Here is a 24760-nt window from a genome sequence, read left to right as displayed (position 1 = left end):
GGGAAGAGCCTGCCTAAAAATGAAGCCAACACAGAATAAAGCAGGACCAAAGGATGGAGATTCCTGGAACCTGGATCCAGCCACGATAAGCAAATAAATGATATTCCTTTGGACCCTATAGGTCGTACCCTTCTCTCCCCTCCAGCCTATCCCTGCACAGGCCCAGGAACGGGAAGGGGATTTACTGACAAAACTGAACCTGCGTCTTTCCTCAGTGTCTGTGCCAACCACCTCTTCTCGATTGCTCTGAGAGCCCAGCTGCCCCATTCCTGCTCCTACCCCACATCCTGGCCCAGTGCCAAGGAGGAAAACCACACCTGAGAGATGTAAATCAACACCTGCCACCCCCCCGGCTTGGCCAGGAAGAGAAGAAGCAGGGACAGAAGCTGATGTGACAGCTCAAGATGTCAGGGGCCTGCTCCCCGGCAGCCGAAGCCAGGCCAGCCTGGACACGAAGGCATGGCTCCCAGCAGACCCTCAACGGTTACAGGCCAGGGCGCGGGAGGGAGAGTCAGATGGGATTTCCAAGGCCTGTGGCACTCAGGAGAAAAGGAGGATGACATTTATGACAGGGGAGCCTGTCTGTGTCGTACATTTCCTGCTCTCCACAGCCCTAGGGGATGGGTACTCTTGTTATCGCCATGTTACAGATGGGGAAACTGAGGCACGAGGAGGTTGAGCAAAAAACTCAAGATCATGCAGCAAGTGGCAGGGCAGGTACTGGAACCCAGCTCTGTGGGACACTGGGGCCCCTGGTATTCAGATGTCATCCCTGCAATGGGAATATTTGAGGGGAAAACATGGGTGGCTGGAAATGGCCTCCACTCCCAGTTGCACCTAAAATAGAGGCGGGCCAAGCCATCCACTGTGTAGCCCCTGTGATTATTTACTTGATCGTTTCCTACAAATCAGCTCTCCCTATTTAAAAAATGTCAATACATTCGTTTTTTTAAAAAGGAACATCATAAAATAAAAGAATAAAATAGAATAGAATAAAATAAAATAAAATGGCACCTCACTGCCACTGTTATGACTGGAAAGCAAGTATGAAATGCCGTAAGCATCTCATAAAGTAAATGCAATCAGAACCACGTAACGGCATTAAATTTCGGCTGAACTTGTTTTCTGGGGGAAGGCTCTGAGCCTGCAGCCTCTTCTCTCTGTTAAAGAGAAGGGTTAGTAAACCAATCAGCTCAGCTGAGATGCCTCCCTTGACAGTCAGGGTCGGGCAGGAGTGGGCGTGGAGTGACCGGTCTCACCCTGGGATTCGCTCATTTAAGTGTGTTTGGAGGTACCACCTAAAATCCCAAGTGTCCCGCCCCCTGGGAAACAAATGTGGTCCAGAGCCCTTCCTTATAGATGAGGAACAGTGCCCAGAAATAAACTCCCCTGTCTGCACGCTGGGAATCAGGGGCCTGGAGGGGTGGAGGGCCCGGTCCCGGCACAGAGCCAGAGGAGAAGCTGGGGGTCCAGATCCCCAGGGTTTGCTGTCCAGTCGCGGGTCACTTTCCCCACCTCCCACCCCAGAGCCTGAGTCTCGACCCGTCTGAGTCTCAAGAGGTCACAGAGAGACCCCACAGGGCGCCCACTCACATCCGTGGGGTCGTTCTCATTTGAGATGTTGACCAGGTAGGTGAGCTCGGAGTATAGGTGATTCTCAGGAGGGTACGGGTTGTTCCACGTCAGCAGCCACGTGCGGGAGGTGTTGGCGTGAACAGTGAGGTTTCTGGGCGCCAGGGGTTTCACTGCGGAGAAGTGGTGCCTGGTGAGGGGCTGGGCTGGGCGTCAGGAGGAGGCCCGGCCCGGCCTGCAGACCATTTAGATTTTCGGTCAACACCACCTCCATAATACGTTGATGGGATACCACACAGATTTCGTCATAATGGAGAATTAAAACCCTGATACCGATTCTCATGTTGCTAAAATCCTACTTAGCACTTTAGGGGTTGTTAAGTACATTTCCACAGTGAGTGCAAAATGGATAGGCAAAGTAACCCAAACTTTGGCCTTTCTACCTTCATCCTTCACTCTACTGGCCACCTCTGTGCTCTGTATTATTATGTGCTAAGTATTTTTCTTTATTTTGATTCATGTGTTTTAAAACTTAGTCTCTTTTAAAGCAATCATATCCATGAGATCACAGGTATATAATGAGCATTAAAATCAACACACACTTATAAAAATTCTTTTAATTCATGGATCCGTTCATGGGACGATTTAAATCACCTCCCCCCCACACCCTCCAACTCCGGGTATGAGTAAGCCCTTCCGGAGTTGCTGATGGAGTGGTGACTACTGTGAGCTCTGTGAGAATACTGCCTCTGCTGCTGAGGAGCTGTGTGACCTGAGGGCAGGTTACTTGCCTTCTCTGAACTATGTACGGTTTTTTTCAATTGCAAAATAGGGATAATAACTGTCCTTTGGAAACTGAGGCTCAGAGAGGTAACATGACTTGCCCAAGATCATACAGCAATAAGTGGTGTTTTAAACTCCTGTCACTACACCCCAGCAAGCTCTTGGGGAATTCCTGCGGGAACTCTGGGTACCAGGATAGACTGGTCTAGCCTCCCGTGGTCTAGACTGTCTGAAGAAGAAGCAACAGCTGAACAGTTGACAGAGGGTGGAAGGACGGTTCCCGGTTCAGTTTCTGATCTGCAGCAAACATGCCTTCCACCAAATACGCCTCATTCAGCACCCTGATCTGGGCACTTAAACACAGGGGGTTGAAATATCTGAACCGAAGGGGTCCTGACGTACTGCTGAGCCCAACCCCATTTCAAAGATGGGAGGACTGAGGCCCAGAAAGGGGCAACAACCCCATCAGGGGTTGGAGGCTGCTTGAATGGCCCCCTCCCCCAAATGGAGCCTGCCTCCCTTGCCCGGCACCTGGCCGCTGTGGGAAAAACTGCGGCCCTGCCCTATGCCACCCCACCGTGCCCCGCCCTGCTCACCATGCTCACTGGGCTTGAAGGAGCTCTTCCACAGCAGCTGCTCCCCAGCCCACAGGTCCAGCTGGTAGGTGTCCGCACTGACCACGTTATCCATATGCATATGGCACACGCACACCGCGCCAGCTCTGTTCTCGGGGACACACATGTGGTTTCTGCAGACACAGATGTTGCATTAGGCTGGTCATGTGACCCACGGGCATCCCAGGACACACCTCAAGGAACCACAGGCCCTTCCAGCTTCCTGGTCACCCTGCCTCAAGGACCAGATCTGGGAACTTGGGAGCAGAGTGGCCAGGATGCAATGGGGACAGGGGCCTGGGACCACCTCCCTGCTGGCCACAGCCCCTCACCACACCCACCATGGACTCTTATCCGCCCCTGGTCCCAGCCTTGGACCCTGAAAGCCAGCAAAAGGGAAGAACCCACGGCATGAAAGAATTTGTAACAACATATGTGTCTGTCCCAGCATCCCTCTGGTAGCACAGTTTAGCCCAGTACAGCGGACTGTGGCTTGGCAGGCACATACCCTGTGCCCCACAGCCTAATCCTAATGTGTCACCCAAAACAGCCAACCCCATGTCTCATGGACTAGGCCAGGGGTCAGCAAACGTCTTCTGTAATGGGCCAGATAGTAAATATTTGGGGCTTTGAGGGCCATACCCTTGCTGTTCCAACTATACAGCTCTGCTGATACAGCACAAAAAAGCCCCAGCCGTAGACAATACGTAAACAAATAGGCATGGCTGTGTGTCAATAAAACTTTATTTACAAAAACAAGTGGTAGGCCAGATGTGGCCCATGGGCCATAGTTTGCAGATCCCTGGTCTAGGCCAATGTATCACATACAGAAGCACAGCTGGTCCACCTTAGTATATTGTGGAATAATAGCTCTGTCAGTGTAGCCCACATCAGGTGTGCTGTATATCCCACTGTGCTCCATAACTGTGTGCCTTGTGTACTGGGTCATGTCCTGGGGCACCACCTATACCAGTGGTTACCCCTGTGTACCATGGATTATCCCAGTGGACCACCTGGAAAAACATATCCCAAGTTCCATGGTCCACCAACCATCGCTGTGAACTCCACTGCTAACACTGTACCCCCAAACAATGGTCTAGCCCAGAGGTTCTCAAAGTGTGGTCTGGGATTCCACCGGGTCAAACTGGTTTCACAGTAATACTCCGACATTAGTTGCCATTTCCACTCTCCTTCTCTCACAAGTGTACAGTGGACTTTTCCAGAGGGTACACGATGTGTGATAATGCCGTTGCTCCGACGGCCTGTTGAATGTGAACTTGTGGGCTGTTGTGATTTAAAATTTCTGTTTTAATTTCTAATAGGGGAAATATAGATAGATGTAAGCTACCCAGACTAAAGCTTTGGGGGTCCTCACTAATTCTTTTCTTTCTTTCTTTCTTTGGTTGCACCGGGTCTTAGTTGCAGCATGCAGGATCTTTAGTTGCAACATGCGAACTCTTAGTTGCGGCATGTGGGATCTGGTTCCCTGACCAGGGATAGAACCTGGGCCCCCTGCACTGGGAGTATGGACTCTTAGCCACTGGACCACCAGGGAAGTCCCTGGTCCTCACTAATTCTTAAGCACGCAAGAGAGTCCTAGGACGAAAAAGCTTGAGAACTGCTGGTCTAGTCCAGGATTCCACCACATCCACATGCCACGTGCCTCGGTGACACTGAGCTTGGAGCACCGTGATGCACTCGCTGTGTCTTACACACGCTGCACCCCAGGGCACCTCGCCTCTACCATGCCCAGTAAGCCCCCGTGAACCGCATTTAGCACACGCACTCCGGGGTACCACATGGGCCAGGTGAACTCCGAGGCAAACCTTCCCCAACTCCCAGTTCCAGCCCAGGCTTACTCAAAGGAGAAAAATTCCAGCTGGTAGAACAGGCGGAGCTCGGCTCTGCAGTTGGTGGGCCGGGCCATCTCCCACTCACAGGTGGAGATGTTGATGTAGTCAGAGAAGCAGGTGGGCCCCTGCAGGACCCTCACACTCCCTGGGGAGACACAGGAGACGTCTGAGCAGCTAGAGCCTGACGACCAAGAGGGATGAGTTGGAAACCAGCCCAAACAGGACCAAGGGGCCCATCACAAAACAACGAAACCACTGTCCGAGGCACGGTCCTCCCTATGCAGGGGCCAGGAATGGGGCTCTGTGAGCTTCCCAGCTGGCACTGGGGTGATGCCTGCAGCTGAAGAAATACCCTTGGGTACAGGGTCCATCAGTGGAGACAGACCAAATGCACCTTTATAGTATGCAAAGGCAACTACCTGCCCTTGGCCGAATTAAAGGAAAAATACGCCAGTCTTAAGGGTAGCTATCCCACCATCACAGGCATCTGTCCCACGGCGTGAGCCTGGTGCATAAAGAGTCAATACTGTAAAGGTTTGCTGAATGAAGGAAGGAATGAATGAATGAGAGGTGGTGACTTACCAGAGCCTGCCGCCCACATCAGGATCAGACAGCCCACGGAAAACGTGAGCCCAGAGTGAAGCCACGCCATTGGGAGATCCTACAGCGCCTGCTGGGAGCAAGTGAGCCCGTTAGCGCTGATTCATGATTCCCAGGGTCCCCATCATCCCGAGCGCAGCTTTCAGAGCTCACCTCCAGATACAGCCCTCCCCGTCCGCCGCACGCCCCCTCCACCTGGCCCCGCCTCCCTCTCCACCAGGCCTGCACCTGCCCCCCTGCACACCTTTACTTCCTGCTGCTCTTCAAACATACCACGAATTCACTCTCACCCCCATGCCTTTCCTCTCCCTGTCCTTCTCATTGATTCTCTCAGTCTCTGTCTCTGTCTTCTCTCTCATTTATTCATTTTATTCATCCATCTATTCATAATGAATAAATGGCCCCTTAATACTCCAGTGTTTATTAAGAAAAACAAGGACAGTTGCCGACATAACTACAATACAACCATCAAAATCAGGAAATTAACACGGATGCATTACTGCCAGCTAATGCACAGACCCTATTTCCATTTTGCTAATTGCCACAGCAATGCTCTTTATAAGTCCAGGATCTAGTCCAGAATCATGCGTTGCATCTGATGATCATGCCATCCTAGTGCCCAGGTCTTGGCTTCTAAATACTATTCTCGACTGACAGGAACCAGGGCTCCTCGGAGAAACAGCTGACTCCAGGAGAAGGGAAAGTACAAGAAAAGCCTGGAATTCTTCTTGTGCCAGAAAGTAAGGAAGTGCTCCACGAATGATGGGGACCTCTTGAAAAGACATAGGAGCCAGACAGAATGGACGCCCACCGGCCAAAATGGGCACAATTAGAGCCTCACAATGAATATTATAGTAACCAACTGTAACCCTTAGAGTTAAAATAGGGGTGCAGGAGTCTACGGTGATAAAGATGAGTAAGTGGGGGGAAGGGACAGCTCTATTTCACCACAGCAGGCTCCAAGTATCTCCCCACAAACTCATATTAATTAACTTTACATAATTCATATACAATACTTGATATATGTAATTGTATAGAACCTTATATACAGAAACCTGGCAGATACCACCTTAACCAAATGGTCAGTGTTGACATGGCCAGGAATGGGACAAACCAAGGTCATGAGCTTTCTGAAAACAATGCCCTTGGAAGAACACAGTATCACTTCCCTGGGGTCCCTGCCCCCAGTGCACAAATCGCATGGAAACATCAGACAAGCCCACACTGAGGGGCAGTCTATGCAGGAAGCGGCCTGTACTCTTCAAAAAGTGCCCTGGGGGCAAAAGGCAAGGAGAATGGGAGATGTTCTCCTTTCAGTTGTGTGTCTGTCGTCCCGAGAGCCTGCGTTTGTCTTGTGCACGGCCAATCTCCTAGTACCTACGGCAATGCCTGGCACGCAGCACGTGCTCAGGCAAGTCTGTCAAATAAATTCACTTTGGACATGATGTGGGGCCACTGATGGGCTCAGCACGGGGCTGGAAAGCTCTCCCTAGGGGGAGACTTGGTATCCACTCAAAGCCTCAACTGGCCTTCCTGGCAGAGCCACAGTGAAGACCAAGGAAGGAGGGGTGGGAGTGGGGTTTGGAAAACAGTGATGCTGGTTTCCTCTGCCAAGTCCCAGCAACCTTCCTTCTTGTGAGTTCACAGACATCCACAGCATCCTGTGGCAGAGACGGCAAAGGGGTCACTCTAGCCCCAATTTTGAATAAAGAGAAACAGAGAGGTCAAGACGTGTGTCCAAGGTCACACAGCAGAAAGGCTACTGTGGTAAAGTCCTTTAAAAAGGTGTGGGGGAGTGAAGCAACCCCCTCAGGGTAGACTATATCATGACATCTACAGCGGTCAGGGTGTTATCTTTGATGTGTTTCGGAGGGCACATCCAGATGTACGCATGTGCACACACACACCCACACACGCACACTGACTGGTTTCACAGGGATGGCAGGTGCTGCGTCTCAGGAGAAACCGCAGCACAGATGTGGTGGTGACAAGGCCTCTCTGAACATCACAGGGAACGAAGGACGAACGTGCAGAGAAGCAGAGGAATTAAAAAGAATAATTACCAAATGATCAGGGTGTAAGGCACATGGCAAAAGGAAATAATTTCAAGTCCACACCCTCGACTGTCGGATTCCTGACGTGTAGGGGTTGGGAGGAGTCTCAGGGTCACCTGCCCAGCCCAAGTGGCAACCTGAACAGGAGTGCCTGCCGAGATACCATCTCTGACATGTTGCCATCCAGTTTCTGCTTGTCCTCTTTCCATGGGTGGGGTGGTCACCCCCAGGTCATTTTTGAGCAGAGCCTGACTATTGGAAACAGCTTCCTTGTGCTGAACCAAGCATTTGTGTAAACAAAATCCTGCTTATCAAGTACTCACATGTGCTTGACCCTTTGCCGTGTGCACTAGAGTTATTACCTTTTTGACTCTGCCCAAGAACCCTGCAAGACGGACTGTTATTTCTGCTTTCTTCCTAAGGGAACCGAGGCCAGAGAGATCAAATAACTTGCCCATCGGGTCCCACAGCTGGCGAGAGGGCAGGGCCAGAGTCAGAATCCAGGTCTGCTGGCTTCTGAGCCCAAGGTACCTTCCAATATACCAACTCCTTCAGTTTCTCCTAGAACCACAGACTGAACCCAACAAGGTGGAATGAAATGGGCCAGGAAGAGTTGGTCAACCTGCTTCCTTCTAAACATTTTACACCGATTAATTCAATAATCAAAACAGCTCTTGTAGCTAAAGCCATATTAACAGAGATATGAGAGCCAAGACCAGGGAGGCGATAGTACCCAATCGTAACTGTGCATCCCTTTGGAAGAAATCTTGCTGATTTCAAGCTTGTCAAGAGGATGACAACTAATGCAGAGAGGGCCTGAAAATCCCAGAGGGGCTAGAAGGCCTTTCCCTAAACGGCTCTGCTCTCCTATTTCCTGCAGCCTCATCATGCACTCAACAAACATAAAATATTTACCAAAATATTTAAACATGCCAAGTTTCTTTCTAAACATTTTACATACAATAATTCAATATTTAAAACAGCCCTAATGAAGTAGCTACTAGTACTTTTTCCCATTTTTAGAGGAGGAAACCAAGGCTCAGGAAAGTTAAGTGACTTGTCTGAGGTTACAGAGAGGTGATAGTCCTAGGATTTGAACAGGGGCAGTCAGGCTCCAGAGCCTTGGCTCCTAACCACTATCTGTGTTTAGACCCCAGAGTTCTCCATGTTTTGGAGGTCCCTGACCCATGTGAACCTCCGATGCAAACTCCAAGCTCTCTTTCCAGAAAAGTGCACACATTTAATTTTGCATTCCGTCTTAGTGGTTCACACAGCGGTTACTTGAGCTTACTGAAGCCCAAGTAAGGATTCCAGGTCAAAGCCCCACCCGCTCCCCAGGCAATGAGCAGTTTTTGAGGGTCTTTGAATAGGGTCGTGGCAAGATTTTTCCAAGACCCAGTCTGGGGCTGGGGAGAACGCTGAAATGAGGGGGAGCCGGCGGGGTGGGGGGCAGTTAGCAGTTGCTGCAAACGCGAGTCTCTTCTCCACGCTGAAACCAGAGTCATTTTCAAATTGGAAACCAGGCCATGATCTGTCTGTTCACTTCACTGGCCTCTGGCTCCTGAAAGATGTCTTCACCCCCGGGGTGGGGGGTGGGGGTGGGGGCCACAGAGCCCCAGGGGTCCACAGCCCATCCAAGAGCAGCATCTCAGAATCAAATCCAAGCCCCGGAATGAAAGCAGCCAAAGCAGCCAAAGCAGCCAATCGAAAAGGCTACATGCTGTTTGATTCCCTTTATGTAACATTCTTGAAATGACCAAACTATGGAAATGGTGAATAGATTCGTGGTTGCCGCATAGGTGGGGGGGGGGGGACAGCAGGGAGGGAGGGAGGTATGGCTATAAAAGGGCAACACGGGGATCCTTGTGATGGTAGGACTGTTCTGTATCTCACTGCAGTGGTGGAGACAAAAACTGTGCACGTGATAAAGTTAAATTAATAAGAAGCAAGCTAACAAAACGAATAAAAATAACGTGTGTGCATGCGCAAACACGCAAATACACACGCAAACGAGTACCAGTAAAATGGAGGCAATCTGAGGAAGATCAGTGGTTTCCATCAATGTCAATACCTTGGTTGCGATACTGAACTATAGTTTTGTAAGATGTTACCCTTGGGGGAAACAGAGTAGAGGGGATCTCTCTGTATTATTTCTTACAACTGCGTGGATTAATCCTTACAACAATTACCACAAAATAAGAAGTTTAAGAAAATGCAAAAAAAAAAAAAAACCAACCCAAACCACTCAAGCCCCTCTGATGATCTGGCCCCCAGAGACCCCACTACCATCCCCTCCTATTCCTGCTCCCTCCCCCTCAAGCCTTCTGTCCCACTGGCCTTCTGACACACCCCTGTCCCTTTCCTCCCTCGCACCCTTTACACCCAGAAACACCATCCAGCGAGGGCGCCCTCTGTTACTTCTCATCACAGCACCCTGTTTATTTCTGTCATATACTTATCACCATCTCTAATCATATCTCTGTGGTTATATATGTGAATGTTTATTTTATTTCAGTAGGTAGATGGCAAAGATAGAAAGATTTGACTGCAAAAATGTTTTGAACTTCCCCAGATCAAAACGCACCATAAAGAAAAAAAGCAAGCAAGCAAAAGATTAGCAAAAAGTGGCAATCTACATTACAGAAAGTGAAGGGCCTTAACATATAAAGTGGTCTGACAAATAAGTACGACAAAACATTCCTTTAAGTAAAATAGCCATGGTCATTGCTTTGTCCCGTGTCTAAACAGTGCCTGACATGTACACAGTATGTGCTCATGAAACATCTATTAAATGAATGATTGGTTAAAATTCAACCACAATGAATACAATAATCTGTTTTTAAACATGGAGTATGTACCAAGCCTTTGCCCCTCATAACTGCCATGCATATACAGTACTTATTACGTGCCAGGCATGGTTCTAAGTGCTTATAATATATTAAGCATCTCACAACTTTATGAAGTAGATGCCATTAAAATCCCCATTTTAGGGCTTGCCTGGTGGCGCAGTGGTTAAGAATCCGCCTGCCAATGCAGGGGACACGGGTTCCGAGCCTCTGGCCCGGGAAGATCACACATGCTGCGGAGCAACTCGGCCCGTGCGCCACAACTACTGAGCCTGCGCTGTGGATCCTGTGATCCACAACAAGAGAAGCCACCGCAATGGGAAGGCCGCGCACCGCAGCGAAGAGTGGCCCCCGCTCGCCGCAACTAGAGAAAGCCCGCGCACAGCCACGAAGACCCAACGCAGCCAAAAATAAAAAATTAATTAAAAAAAAAAATCCTCATTTTAATGATGAGGAGACGAAGGCAGGGAGACGTCAGAGCACTCGTTTGTGGTCACAGAGCTGGGATTTGAACCCAGGCAATCTCCCGCCAGAATCCACGCACCACTGCCTCTCAGAATGTCGTCCCTGCAGCCCTGGCATGTGGTGTTATTAGTCTGATTGGCCAAAGAGGAAACTTGGGGCCTACAGAGGGCAAGTGACAAAGCCAAGTTCACGGAGTTAGGAAGCAGCAGAGTGGGTGAAAGCCTGACCAAGAAAAGAGCAGAAGTGCCCAGAGTGGGAAAACACTCCTGCTGGCCGGGAAACACAGTTAACTCACTCTTTTTATCTGGGGGGAGATGAGTGGCGAGTCTTGAAATGTCAGAAGCCAGCAGCAGTACAGAAGCGACGCAGCGGGGCTCTTCCTGAACCCAGTGGGTGTGCAGGCCTCCTGCTCCTCTTCCCTCTCTAGGCTGCAGACCGACGTGGAGGGGGTGGGAGGTTGGATCGGCAGACAGGATGCAGCCGGTCCTGTGACAAGAGGCATGTGGACAGGAAACCCGGGACAGCAGGCGCTGCGGGTGACCTCCCTCCAGAGCCGCTGACCCCTGAAACGCCACAATCTTAAGCTGGCCTGAAGCTTCTGCTGAGCTGGTCTGGCAGGGGGGGCAGGGATACACTTCTCCATGGGGCAGCAGCCTTCCCAGAACTGCTGCCCAGCTAGGGTTCCCAGAACCGACAGCCACGTCACCAGCCCCACCCAGGACGGTGAGGAAGGCCGTCCAGGGCCCCAAAATGGCCTGGGCTCTGCCTGCCTGCCCCACCCCCAGCCCAGAGAGTGGAGGGGAGGGGCGGCAGCAGGCTGCTTCTGCTGCCGGCAGCAGCAAGAGCCAGCCACCTCAGCCAAAGAGCCCACCAGGCTCCCCCCGTGCCTACTGTGTGCTCCTGGTCCTCACCCCCTCGCTTGTGCCCCATGTATTCTCGCTGCAGGTGTTTCCTCAGCACCTACTATGTGCCAGCTACTACAGATGTGAAAAAGGCCATTCATTTCATTCATTCATTCGTGCCTTTTTACCTTCTTTCCCTTAACAAATATTGGAGTGAGGAGAGAAGTTACTGGAGGATTTGGGGCACAGAGGTGAGACTTCAAAGGCTCCCTCTGGCCTCTGGGGTCAAGGGCAGAAGCAGGGACCCATGAGGAGGCCACTGGACTAGCCCAGGCACCAGGTGCCAGGTGCACCAGGGTTGTAGGGAAGAAGAGGTAAGAACGGGTTAAATTCTAGATCTGTTGTGAAGGTAGAGTCAACAGGCTTTGCTGACAGAATGGAGTTCGGGGGCTGGGTCAGAGCAAAGGGGACAAGTAGGGGTCAAGAATGACTCTGAGGCTTTCGGCCGGAGCCACTGAAAGGATGGAGGTGCCACCCACCAAGATGGAGTGGGCTGTGGGAAGGACCAGTGTGAGGTCAGGCATCATCAGATACGTAAGAGGCTGTGAGCACAGAGCTGTCAGTGAGGAGGGGCGAGGAAGGGCCAGCTGGTCCTACAGGGTCGGTGGGGGGCCAGGGGGCAGGTAAATGAACAAGAATCCTCCAGGGGAGGGACGGCGGCATGCGGAGAGGAAGGAAGAATGTCCCCCAGAAGGCATGGTGGGCTCTGTGAGGGCAGGGGATGTGCTCCATCTTCTGGAAGCAGAACGCCTAGCCCGTGCCCAGCACAGAGCAGGTACTCAATAAATGAGCATGTGTACTTTACTTTATTCTGACTTTTACACTTATACAGTGTTTCCTCCGTGCCAGGCACCGTTCTAGGATGCTTTAAGACCCCGTATGAGATGAGTACAATTATTAAACCCATTTTACAGATTCTGAAGGATCCTAAGATAGGGAGGGCGTGGCCCATTTCCCATCCTACAAGACAGGCCCTTGGCTGCAGCAAGGGGTAGGGGTCATAGCGGATGAGAGCAGTGCAATCAGAAAGGCCAGAGGACAACACTGTCTACCAGGGGTGGTAAGCGATTCAGACTCCATCCTCAGGGCAGTAGGGAGCCACTGAAGGCTATTGAGCAGGAGAGGAGCTGCTTTCCAGAAAGCCCACTCTGACCTGCGTGTGGAGAACGAGTGCAGGAGCAGCTGACAGAAGAGGCGGTGCCGCTCGAGCTGCAGAAGAGAAGGCAGGCTCTAGCTCTGTTTGGGAGGTGGACGTGGCAGAAGTTGGTGACGACTGGTGGCTGGGAGCTGGGAGCAGGGAGGTGGCCTTGGGCTGGAGCATGGGCGGATGGGTGGTGGCGGGTGCCGGGAAGAGGAGTGGTCTTGCTGCGGAAGACCACGCACTTCACCATACTGTGGACCTGGTGAGTCCAAGTAGGCGATGGGCCCGAAAAGGCATCCAGGAGGCAGTATGTCCTAGCGGCCTGGTGCTCAGGAGGAAGGCTCACGCTGGAGACCGGTTTGCAGGTCATCAGCTGTGGCTGAAGCCCACAGGGGCTGTGCAGAGTGAGAGACACAGCCTTGTCTGAGAGGGGAGGGAGGGGGCTGGAGACCGTGAACCTCCTTCGTGGGATTCGGATGGGCCAGAGCCCCGAGGGGGTGCACCATCTCGGGGACAGGCTGGCATCCTGGGCTAACAGCCACCTTATGGCAATGTGGACGCTCACATTGGCTGCGGACACATGAAGTCCAAGTGTCCACGGGAGGGGCAGCCGGGTGACTCCATCTAGGATCCTGGAAGCCATGCCCATCCTCAGAAGGTACCAGTGCCCCCGGGGAGGAGGCTGCGCCTGAATGAGGACCTGAGTGCAGACGCCACCTGCTCAGGACCAGCAGCCAGCCTCCATCACTCTGCAAGCCCTTCTGCTTTATTTCTCTTCCTGGCACTTACTCCTCACAGCCTAGCACACACGCACGTGTCCTGTGCACAGTCCAAATCCCCCAGAGAACACCAGCTCCTACAGGCTGCACCCACCGGGTTCACTGCTATAGCCCTACAGCCTAGCACAGTGCCTGGCACACAGTGGGGGGGGGGGGTCCATAGATATTTGCTGAATGGAAGAATAAATGAACGAACTCCCCCTGGCTGTGTGCAGTGAGGCCTGGCCAGCCATCCCTGATGGAGGCAGGGATACAGCTCCCAGAGCTGGCATTTTCTGCCTCTTACTGCTGGATAAACACTGACCAATTCTGGCTCAGAGTCTCCTTATATACCCCAAGGCAGGCACCACACCGATCTTGGCCACCCCAAGAGGGGAGGGGGGAGCTGATCTCCAGAGAGCTGGTAATTGGGGCATTACCCTGATTACTGCTCATTGCCCTGATACACAGATACAAGATGTCTCGGTCCCAAGATGCTGATTAGATTTTGGCTGTCTTAGTGACAGTCACGGCTCCCGGTTCACCTTCTTCCTGAGGTCACCAGAAGTCACCATGATTGCCCCCAATTCCCTGAGTCTTTAGAGACCATGTCCTGGGCCCTTCTGCCCATAGGTTCCACCCTTCCCCAACTGAGGAACATGGAAGGTGCAATTATTATCATTCCCTTTGTAGACATGGGGAAACTGAGGCCCAGAGAGGTCCAGGAACCTGCCTAAGGATGCACAGCTAGTAAGAGGTGGGCCTGGGAACTGAACCCAGATCTTTTGGTTCTGGAGTCACAGTACAGCATCTGGCATGGAGGAAGCAGCCGTAAATTCACTCCTTTTATACACCTCTCTGTTTGCTCCTCCCAGCAAGCCCCGTGTGGAAGATGTGGTTAAACATTACCTGCACAGAGGAGGAAATTGAGGCTCAGGGGAATTCAGAAATAGTCCCAAGGTAACAGGGCAGGAAGTGATGAACTAGAACTTGGCCTCCACCACCGACCACTGTTTGCCCGGTCCTCACAGGGAGCATGTCTCAACAGGGACCAGGACTTTGGCCCCTGGGCAAACGCAAAGCAGTAGCATGTCAGCACAGATAAGAGCTCCCTGTTCATGGTCTGTCTGCAGACAGGCAGGGGTTGGGATGGGGCTCTCCCTCGAGTTCTTTCTGTTGTCTCATCCTTTATCATTCTTGGCATGGTCAGGGACACACAGATGTGTGGGGACACCCACATGGGCAGGGACCCCAGAGCATGTGAGATGCGGAAGCGTAACTCTGAGTCTAAGCGCGTGGCCTCTGCACTGACTGGCTGGGAGATCTTGGCACACTGTGGTCCTCTCAGAGCCTCGGTCTCCTTATCTGTGAAATGAGAGCTGAACCACTTGCCTCCTGGGGCGGTTGAGGGGAGGCAAAGAGACCATGGCTGGCATAGCTGGGCAGAAGAGGCTTAGGGCAGTGCTGATGGAGCAGGCAGCAAAAGCTCGTCTCCAAACGCCAAGTACAGACCCTGAGTACATGACAGCTGCCATGACAGCACAGACGGGTCTCAGAGTACAAGCTGAGTATAGGAAGCTGGGCTTGAAAGGGCAATACTCATTCCATTTATATAAAGTCCAAAAGGATACAAACCAATCTTGGGGTTAGTGGTCAGGAAAGTGTCCTGGGGGAGGGTGGGACGGGAGAGAATCTTCTGGGGGGCTAGTCATGCTTTGTTTCCTGATCAGGTTATACACGCTTGTGTTTACTTTGTGAAGCTGGGCACTTGTCTGCATGCACATTGCAATAAAAAGAAAAAGAAAAAAACGATGGGTGAGAGGGAAGCGAATAGAGCGGAAGGTGCACGAGGCTATCGGGGTTTGCCAGCGAAGGTCTCAGAACAGCCAGTTCTCAGGGCTGGTGGATCCCCAAAGACCCTGGAGTCCAAGCCAGCTAACACTTCACGTCCCCCTAGGCCTTTGCCACGGGGCCATCAACCCTCTAGTTGCCTGCTTCCAGCAATGGAGCGCTCACTCCCTCCGGGGGCAGTTCCCAGCTCCCAGCCGCCTCTCACGGCCACGGAGGGTCATTTCCCTAACGTCAACTCAAATATCTAAGAGAACGCAGATGCATGACCTCAGTGAGTAGAGAGGGGGCAGGTGGCGAGCACATGTCCAGTTCCTAACAGGCACCCGCCACTCTGCTTTGCACCATGTAAATGAAGGCCTAGGGGTCGCTAGGGTGCTCGATCTTTCACAAGAAGCTGGAAATCCAGATTTGTATGTATATTACCCTGGTTTTTAAATGCTCAATTTTTAAAAAGCCACACCCCACATTTGTGGTCCCTCTGTGCCTTACAACCACCAGGTGATGTCCTCCTGGGTGAGTGGGTGTCCTGAGACACCAGAAGACCCCCAATAAGAGGAAAGGAGCAACAGGTGAGACCCACCCCCCCGCACCTTCCCTAAGCTCCCTAAGCTCCGGCACCCCCAAACGTTCCCTTCCTTCTGTCCCTGCGGGATGCGGCTGTTAACGGTGCTGAGAAGCATCGTTTTGTCAGTGAGGAGTTCCAAAATTTTGCAAAAGCCCCACTGCTTTCCTCCTCGGGGTGGGTGGACGAGGGGATCAAAGAACAGTCCTTCCACCCTCCCAGCCCTGCCCCACCCTCCCCATATGTGCCCAGACTCCCCACTTCCCTTGGGCTGTTTCCTCTGCCTCTCAGTGCCCTCCTCCTACGCCACCCTCTCAGGATGTTCCTGGTCAAACGCTACTCTTTCCTCCTCCCACTTCCCAGCTCTGCCTGTCCCGCTGTCCAGACATCCTTTCCGTTCCCATAAAGAGTGAGCCGTGCGCGTCATTTTGCTCCATTTCCAGACTGAAAGTCCTCCAGGCCAGGGACTGTGTCTCATGCACGTCTCCTTGCGAACGCAGAGGCAGCCAGCCAATGATGGCGAAACTGAAGTCGTTGGCTGCCTCATTGTTGGATGTGTTCCTTCCTCCAGGCCTTTGTACATGCCATTCTCACTGCCTGGAATGCCGGCCAATGTTTACACCCAACGACTAATATGAGTACAGGGATGTTTACAATGCCTTTCATATTCACTACGTGTTGTTATTTTCACAAAAACCCTAGAGAGGGGCAAAGCGAGTCATAGCCCCATGTTACGGTTTAGGAAATTGAGGCCCAAAGAGGGAAAATGACTTGCCCAAGATCACTGAGCAAGTGGGTTGCAGAGCTGAGACTAAAATGCAAGTTTCTTTTTTGTTTTTTTTTTAAACTCATGTGGCTACCAGACTGGAGTCAAAGAAAAGTCCTTCGACTTTAGAGGGGAAGAAAAGAAAATAAAGAATTGGAAAATTAGTCAAGAAAAACGCAAATAAAGATAACAGGTATAGGAATACTAATACTGAATAAAATGGAATTTAAGCCACCAAAGTATTAAAAGAAAGGTAGCTGTTTTATACTGATGAAAGGAGCAGCTCACCAAGAAGGTATAAAAATCATGAACCCTCTTCTATTCGTATCGTATATTCTGTTTATAAGCACCTAACAACATACCTTCAAAAATGAAGCAAAAAACTGAGAGAAGGCCAGAGAAAACTGAACAGATCCTCTGTCATAGTGGGAGATAAATCAGGTAGAGAAAACTACATAAAAACGGAGAAAATATAAATGATATAATTAGTAAGGGTGAACAAAATATATTTCCAGAACTTTAACCCAACAAAAACACACATCCTTTCAAATACAAGAGGAACAAACAGAAAAAAAATGGACCAGAAAATCCTACAAAGATGATCTCGACAAATTCTCCATCACTGATATCATAGAATCTACAGATATTGACCATTATGCAATACATTCAGAAATCAACAATCAAAAAATAACTTAAAAAATTCCATCCACCTTAAACATATTATAACGCACATAACACTTTTAAGCAAAAGGGAAATTATAAACTATAGTAGTTAGTAGTGAATGACACTGTGTAACAAGACCTGTGGAATGAAGCCATAGCAGTACTCAGAGAAAAAACTATAGCCTGCAGTTGATTTAGTAGAAAACAAGAAAGACTGAGAACGATTGTTAGCCTCAAACAAGGAACCTCAGAATGGAAGAAACCTTAATTGACAGCAGCTCGTGTAGACGAGAGAATTGGAGGGTTTAGCTGACAAGTTCAATACCAGCCCCAACTCGGGTGTGGCCACTACAAAGTATGATTGCAGGTGGTATCAACAGAGGTATGGGCTCCAGATCCAAGGAGGTGACAGCCTCCCTCCTCTCTGACTGGGCAGGCTTTGGGGGAGGCAATGGTTTTTATGTGGGACTCTGACCAATTGGATCATGTCCAAAGCCAGACTGAAGAGGAAGAATGACTGAATGAATTATGGCTGTGTCATCTGAATAAGAGAATCACTGCGCTGGGATGGAGGAGAATGCTTACTACCTCCAAGGGGTAGAACCAAAGCCAGAAAGCGAAAGCTGCTGGAAAGCTAATTTGGCTAAATCCCAGGAAAGATATTCTCCCAGTAAGAGCTGTCCAACAGGAGAAATCTGGTTTCTAGAAGGCCTACCCCCCAGAAGCAAGACTGTTGGGAAGCTGAGGGTCTGCGGGCTTGGAGGGCTGCCCCCGCAGAGATCTGGCGTCCCTCCTCTCTGGAGAAGTTCCTCTTTTAAAAAGACAAAACACTCTCCTGGCTGCTTCAGGAAACCCTCAGGCCTTCCGCAGTTCTCCAAAACAGCTCTTGGTGACTGTGCTCCCTTATTTCTAACCTAGAAACCTACTTCTTTTAAACTCTGCTCCTTGGGCTGGATGGCTCAGAATAGCAGCTAAATGCATAGGCTCCCAGCCCTGGATTTGAATCCAGATTCTGCCCCTTCCAAGTTGCATCACCGGGTAAGTCTCTTCCCTGAGCCTCAGTTTCCTCCCCAGGGAAATGGGGAGGCACCCACGCATCTACCTGCCTCCACGACCCTCAGCCCCGCCACGCCCCCTCTGCTTTAGGGTGTCTGCCATGCTGGGAAGATGCTCCTCGGTAAAACAATCTGTAAAATGATCTGGGCAATGATCGGATCACCTGTGACGTCGGTCCTGGCCTGACCACGTGCACAGGGTTGCTGGGCAGATCGATGGGAGGTGAGCACCGACAGTAGACAGTGACAGGTGGGCCTTTAGCGCTTGAGTACAGTTTCCATGATGTGTTTAAACACAGTGGTAAAGACTGAGGACCCTGGAGCTGCTGGGTTCACAGCTATGTGACCCCGGACAAGTTACTAAAGCTTCTGTGCCTGTTTTTTTCATCTGTAAAATCTGGATAAGAGCAGTTCCTACCTCGTACAGTTACTGTACAAGTTGAGTGAGACAATGCAGGTCTCTGGCTCCTATTGGCTTTCCTGACCTCTCTCCCCGGGCCCCTTCAACTTGCTTCAACTCCATCCAACCACATCAGCTTCCTTGTTGTGAGTCAAACACACCTCAGGGCCTTTGCACTTGCTGTTCCCTCTGCTGGGATCACTCTTTCCCCAGATATCCACGTGTCTTTCTATGTCAGGTCTTAGCTCAAAAGTCACCTCCACCACCAGACGGTCAGCTCCATGAGGGCCCTTGTTGCTGCATCAGTCACTGCTGTGTCCCCAGCCCCAGCACGCTTGCTGAGTTGAGTGTAAGCAGCGAGCCCCATGCTGGCACTCAAGACACGTGCGTGCCTGTCACTTTTAGCTTTGCAAACTGGCTCTGCAGGCCGGAGGCTGTTAGTCCCTTCACAGTCCTGTTGCTTAGAACACCTCCTTCCTCTCAGGAAATCTGTTCCACCAAACCCTTGAGGGCCAAGCTTCTCTTCCCCTCACCAGGACCCACCTCCTGCCTCTCTCCCTGGAGGGAGGGGGAGGGGGGACTCGGATGCCAGCCCAGATGGTGAGCAACCCCAGCGAGTCGCAGCTCCCAGGCCTGCTTTGTTGAAGACTTGGATTTCTTAAGTGACGTCGAGAAGATGAGGAGGCCCGAGGGGGCCCCAAGAATGAAAATGAGTCAGTCGGAGGCAAACCCGAAACCTCAGAGGCACCACCACTTCTTGGAAAGGCGAAGATGTGTGCATTTAGACAGAACTGTGCACGCAGAGCGGGGGCAAGCAGCAGGCCCGGAAATGGGGCCAGTCGGGCGGACGAGACCTTTTCTAGCATCCTCTCTGGTTCCCGCCACCTGGCCCGCTCCTCCAGGGCCTCTGCCCCTTGTCCTTCTAAATGTCCCTCCTCGGAGAGGCTCCCCCGACTCCACCCCCACACTGCTTCCAAGCACTGTCACTATGTGACACGATACTGTAGGTGCCTGTCTTCCTGTGTGAGATCCTGGGGGCCAGGTGTGTTTCTGAATTCAGAATTACTCAGATTAGAGAAAGGTAATCTTGTATAAAATACCACCCATCAAAACTACCCCTGTCCCCCACGGGGCCCGAGGAGCACCTTGTGATCAATCACATGAATATCTCTGCAGCAAGACACACGAGCCTTCACACCAAGGAGAATAAATAAAGCCTCCAAAGAGCCTCGCATTTAGTTCATGTCAGGTCTTGCTTCCACTTGAGTGATGAGAACGCTTCCGGTTTTCAGAGCTTGTGGATTTCGAATGCTAGATAAGGAGTATAGATCTGTGTACGTTTGTTTGTGTACTGCCTGTTTTCAGAGCTAGAAGTCTAACTCCAGGAGAGCAAGGACTTTGTCCAGTGCTCTATTAGTAGCACCTGGCACCTTGCCTGGCACACAAGTGCCCAATAAATATCCAAAGAAGAAATGAATGAGGAAGCCAGGCGCTGGATGTGAAGAAGTGACTCTGTCCTAATCGGGGAGAGAAACAGCAATCACGGAGCTGTGGGCAAGGTAACTCCAAAAATCATCTCACGAATACCGCCCCCTCCCCACCTCCAAACACCCATTTTACTGACAAGCAAACTGAGGCTCAGAGAGGTTAAGCAACTTCCTCCAGATCCCACAGATAGGAAGAACAGCAAGCTCACATTTGAACCTGGGGCCCCTGTCTTCAAGCCTGTGACCTTCTCTCTGCCTCAGGCTCAGAGAAGCAGAATGACTTGGCTGGAAGCAAAGCAACAGGGGTTACGGCCCATCAGATGCAGGGTCCCCCGGTCTCTCTAGGACTCTCAGCCTCCACTGGGGTTCTCCCATCCACATTCTTGCAAGGGCAAATTCGTACAACATCTAGGCAAGCCGTCGGCCTCTCTTCTAGCCGAGCCAAGGGAAATCTGGTCAAACAAGACTGGCATGTCTCCACGGTCCTGAGGAATGCTCCAAAAGATGTCCCTCTTGGCCACCCCAGCAAAGTGGCACAGTGGGAAAGGACAGAGGTTGGGAAGGAAAGCAGGTTTGAATCCCACCATCTGTCACTCTTAGATGTGCTCTTAGATGTACGACCTTAGGCAAGGCCACCACGCACATCTCTGAGTCTTGGTTTCCTCACCTGCAAAATGGGCAGATTAAATGCCATCCAATGGGGTTCATTTATTTACTTAACAAATATATAGTGCTTACTCTACACTGGGCGCTGTTCTGTATGCTTGACACTTATGAATTCAGTTCATCATCACTACAAACGGTATAAAGTAGACACTATAATTTCACAAATGGGGAAACTGAAGTCTTGAGAACTTGGCTCCATAAGAAATGGCAAAGCCAGCATTTGAACCTGTGCGATCTGGATCCAGAGTCCATGCTCTTAACCTCCAAGCTATATTTCTTGACAGGTAACAACAGACATGAATACTGACTGTGCATGTGTTGTGTTGGAAATTGTGCTAAGGAGCTTATAAAACATGATGTCATTAGCACTCATAGAAGCTCAATTTTACAAACGTGAGGAAACTAAGCACCCAGGGGGCCTCTGTCCCTGCCCCACTCCCAGGTGCCATCAAGGGCAGTGGACATTTGATCCCAAACTCTCTCTTCCATCCGGGGGTAGGGATGGGGGATAGGGGGATAGAGAGAAGGGGGTCCAGGAAAGGGTCTCTCTTCTCATTTCCTTGATACTTCATTTCAGCTCCTCTTCTGAATCTGAACACCAGGAAATTGTGAATGCCTTCGGGGACAGCATTCCTGCCCCTGCCTCGGCTTTCTGCAACCCTGAGCTTTTGCTGTACAAAACACATCAGTTACTGAGTCACTGCCCACAATTTGGAAATCCTCAGGTCATCCCAGACCTGCTGGTAACTGGGTGTGTTGTAACCAGGGTGACTGGTTAGTGATTTTCCCTCCCTGCGGCCTTCCCCCAGCCTCCCTCTAGATTTAGCTCCAGAGGTCCACGGCGGGGCCCAGGAATCTGTATCGTGATTCTTATGGTTCAGGCAAAGGTAAAATACACTGGCCTACACTCCTCCGCATGGCATTCAAGGCCTTTCACAACACGCCCCACCTTTCCATCCATCACTGGCTTCTCCCCCGCTCCCTGAACGACCTCCTAGCCTTTATCCATGCTGTTCCCACTGCTCAGCATGCTGTTCCCTCTCATTCTGCACCTACCGAGCTCCTCTCCTCCTCTCCCAGGGCTGGCTCAGAGGTCCCTGCTCCATGAAGTCTGTCCCACTGACCCATGAAGGTTGATCACCCCCTACCTGTGCTTCCTCCCTTCCTCATAGCTCTCCCCAACCGCCCCCCGAGAGAGAGCTCCTTGAGGGCAAACACCAGTGCCCTGAACAGCACTCAGGCAGTACCCAGTGAGTGCTAATGAGTGAATGAATGGCTGGGGTAGGTCACCTCCCTTTCTATACCTCAGCATCCTCATCTGTACTCATGGTGGGGCTAGCTGAGTTCAAGTGGCCTTTGTAGGACTCTGGAAACCGCTGACTGTGGGGGACACCTGGACAAACCCCTGACTGTGGGGGACACCTGGACAAAAGTAAACCTGAGCCTCAGTTTTCCCACTGGACTTAAGGATTTTAATAAAGGCACTGTTGTCCCAGCAAATGCCTGGTGCTCCTAAAAGGCCACCCATAGGGGAGGAGTTGCAGGGGGGCGGCGGTCATACTTCGCCGCAGAGGGCAAAGGCTGGCATTCAAGCAGGGTAAGTGCTGGCCTGGGGGTGATGTGTGGATCCCAGCAGCAGGCACCAAGTGTGCTGGTTCCCAGACTCTCCTGATTATAAGAAACATAGAATTTGTTCAAGAGAAGAAGGAGAAGGAGAAGGAGGGGAAAAAGGAGAAGGAGAAGGAGAGGAAGGAGGAGGAGGAGGAGGAGGGAGGAGAAGGAGAAGAAGGAGAAGAAGAATCTAGATTCCTGTGTTTACTGAATCTGAATCTCACCAAAAAGAGCCTGAGAAGCTGCATCTTAATCGAATCCCCTGGAGAATTTGTTTATGGGGTAGTTTGACAAATTTTGTTGACATGTGGAAGGCAGTGGGCTCTGGTGCCACAATGAGTGCGTTGGAATCCTGCTCTGCACTTTCTTTGTGGGCATCACCTTGGGCAAGTCATTTAAGCTGCCTGTGCCTCAGCAGTTCTCATCTGCAAAATGGCCACAATACACACAAAGCACCGACCAGAAAGGTTATTTTGAACTTTAACTCAGAATACTTTCAGTGCTCAGGGCAGGCCCGTACAACACAAGTCCCAGCAAATGATCGCTATTATTGGGCCCATCAATATTCACATAAGGAGAGCAGAGGTCGAAAGGGCCTTGTTTCACCAGATTCCTCGATCCAAATCCTCACCGACTTCCTGTGCGCGGGGTGGGGGGTGACTGCCCAGAGAAGACGGGGGAGGTTGGTGGCCCAAGACCTGCCTCCCCCCACGCTCACGACGTTCCCAAGCCCCTCCAAGAGGCCGCCCCTCTGACGTGTCGCGGACGGGGCGAGTTTGGGGCGTGCGGGTGTCTGAGCACCAGCACTCGCCTCCCCAGCCCCACTTCAGGTGCGCTGGGCGGAAGGGACGGAGCCGCCGCTGCCCCTCGCGCGAAGAGGAGCCGGCAGGTGAGCAATCCCCACTGGGGATCGGGAAATCCCGGGGTCCCAGCCTCCTGGCGCCCCGCCGGCGGCCCCAGCGCTCTGTGGACCGCCGCCGCGTGCCCGGGCCGATCCCCCAGCCTCCCACCCGTGCGCGGGCCCCGGGTCCTACCTGCGCGCTCCGGGTCCAGTCGCCGCGCCAGCGCCGGAGCGGCAAGTGGGAGACACCCCGGGCGGCTGTCCCAGCCCTGGCTGCACCAGGCGGGGCTTTCCTAGGCCCCCTGCCAAGCCCGCCCAGCTTCCTGCGCCGCGCCCCGCTCCCCGCCCATTGGCCTGCGCCGCCCCGCCCCGCCCCGCCCCGCCCCGCTCACCCCGCGCTCCCCGGGGCGCCCTCCCGGCAGGGGCGCCGACGGTCACAGCTGCGTCACTGTCCCGGTCCCCTCCGTCCCCGCAGTCCGAGGGGCTGCCGATCTCTCCCGGAGGCGATCCCAGCGCCCGGGCCCCATGGCCACTGGAGGTCACACCCCAGCGGGGAGAACTCCGCAGGGCTTCCCCTAGCTCTCAGAATAAAATCCCAGCTCCGGATGGAGCCTCCGGATTTGGCACCAGCTGGTCCCACCGCCCCTGCCCCTGCCTTTCCTGCTGAGGCCCCTCTCTGCCTCTCTAGGCACAGGGGGCAGGTCCGTTAAGGGTTGGGGGGCTGGGCATCTTTAATCCTGCTCCCCTTCCTGACAGCCCAACTTCTGCTGAATGCGGATGTGTGTTCTTCTCTTCAGCAAATGTTTTCTGAGCGCCTACGATATGCCGGGCTCCAGAAAAATTTAGACAGTAAAACAACTCTTCAATCAACAGTTAGTACCATCTGGCAGACCCCTTTCTAAGGCCATGCATATATTAACTGACAACTACCCTGTGAGGGAGCTATACTACTGTCCCCCAGTTTGCAGATGGGGAAACAGGCACAGAGCCTCTGAGGGGAAACTTGCTCAGAGTCATGCAGCCGGTGTGGGATTCCAACCCACGCTCCATGGACCACTAATCACTGCACACCATAAAAGCCCTGATGGAGCCCAGAAGCTGGGAAAAACAGTAAATGAATAAAGTATTTCAGGTAACAAGAGACACCAAGAAGAGAGTAAAACAGAGAGAGACCTAACTCCTCCTGGAGGAGGAAACATTTGAGCTTCTAGCCTGAAGGGGATGGGGGCAAGACTAGTTTAGAAAGTGAGAACAGCAAGTGCAAAGGCCC

The 24760-nt window shown here is 51.9% G+C and overlaps 1 protein-coding gene across 7 annotated transcripts in view; it reads right to left on the bottom strand.

Moving 5' to 3' along the window:
- Nucleotides 1-23771, bottom strand: part of IL4R (interleukin 4 receptor) — a 38789-nt gene extending 15018 nt beyond the window's left edge. Inside the window, exons 1-6 of one of the 7 annotated variants that reach the window (XM_068565290.1) lie at nt 23684-23770; nt 11083-11273; nt 5405-5492; nt 4829-5003; nt 2952-3103; nt 1594-1745 (exon numbers count right to left, since the gene is read on the bottom strand). In XM_068565290.1, coding sequence (XP_068421391.1) covers nt 1594-1745; nt 2952-3103; nt 4829-5003; nt 5405-5474 — 549 coding nt within the window. In that variant the 5' untranslated portion in view covers nt 5475-5492; nt 11083-11273; nt 23684-23770. Of the gene's footprint in view, nt 1-1593; nt 1746-2951; nt 3104-4828; nt 5004-5404; nt 5496-11082; nt 11588-23683 lie in introns of those variants that run through there. The other 6 variants (XM_068565292.1, XM_068565293.1, XM_068565291.1 and 3 more) reach the window with 6 other exon arrangements.
- Between the last annotated feature and the right edge of the window lie 989 nt (nt 23772-24760).

Source organism: Eschrichtius robustus, chromosome 16, assembly GCF_028021215.1.
Source record: "Eschrichtius robustus isolate mEscRob2 chromosome 16, mEscRob2.pri, whole genome shotgun sequence".
Lineage (NCBI taxonomy): Eukaryota > Metazoa > Chordata > Mammalia > Artiodactyla > Eschrichtiidae > Eschrichtius > Eschrichtius robustus.
Note: the sequence above shows the minus strand (reverse complement) of the source record. Positions and strands in the feature narration are given on the sequence as shown.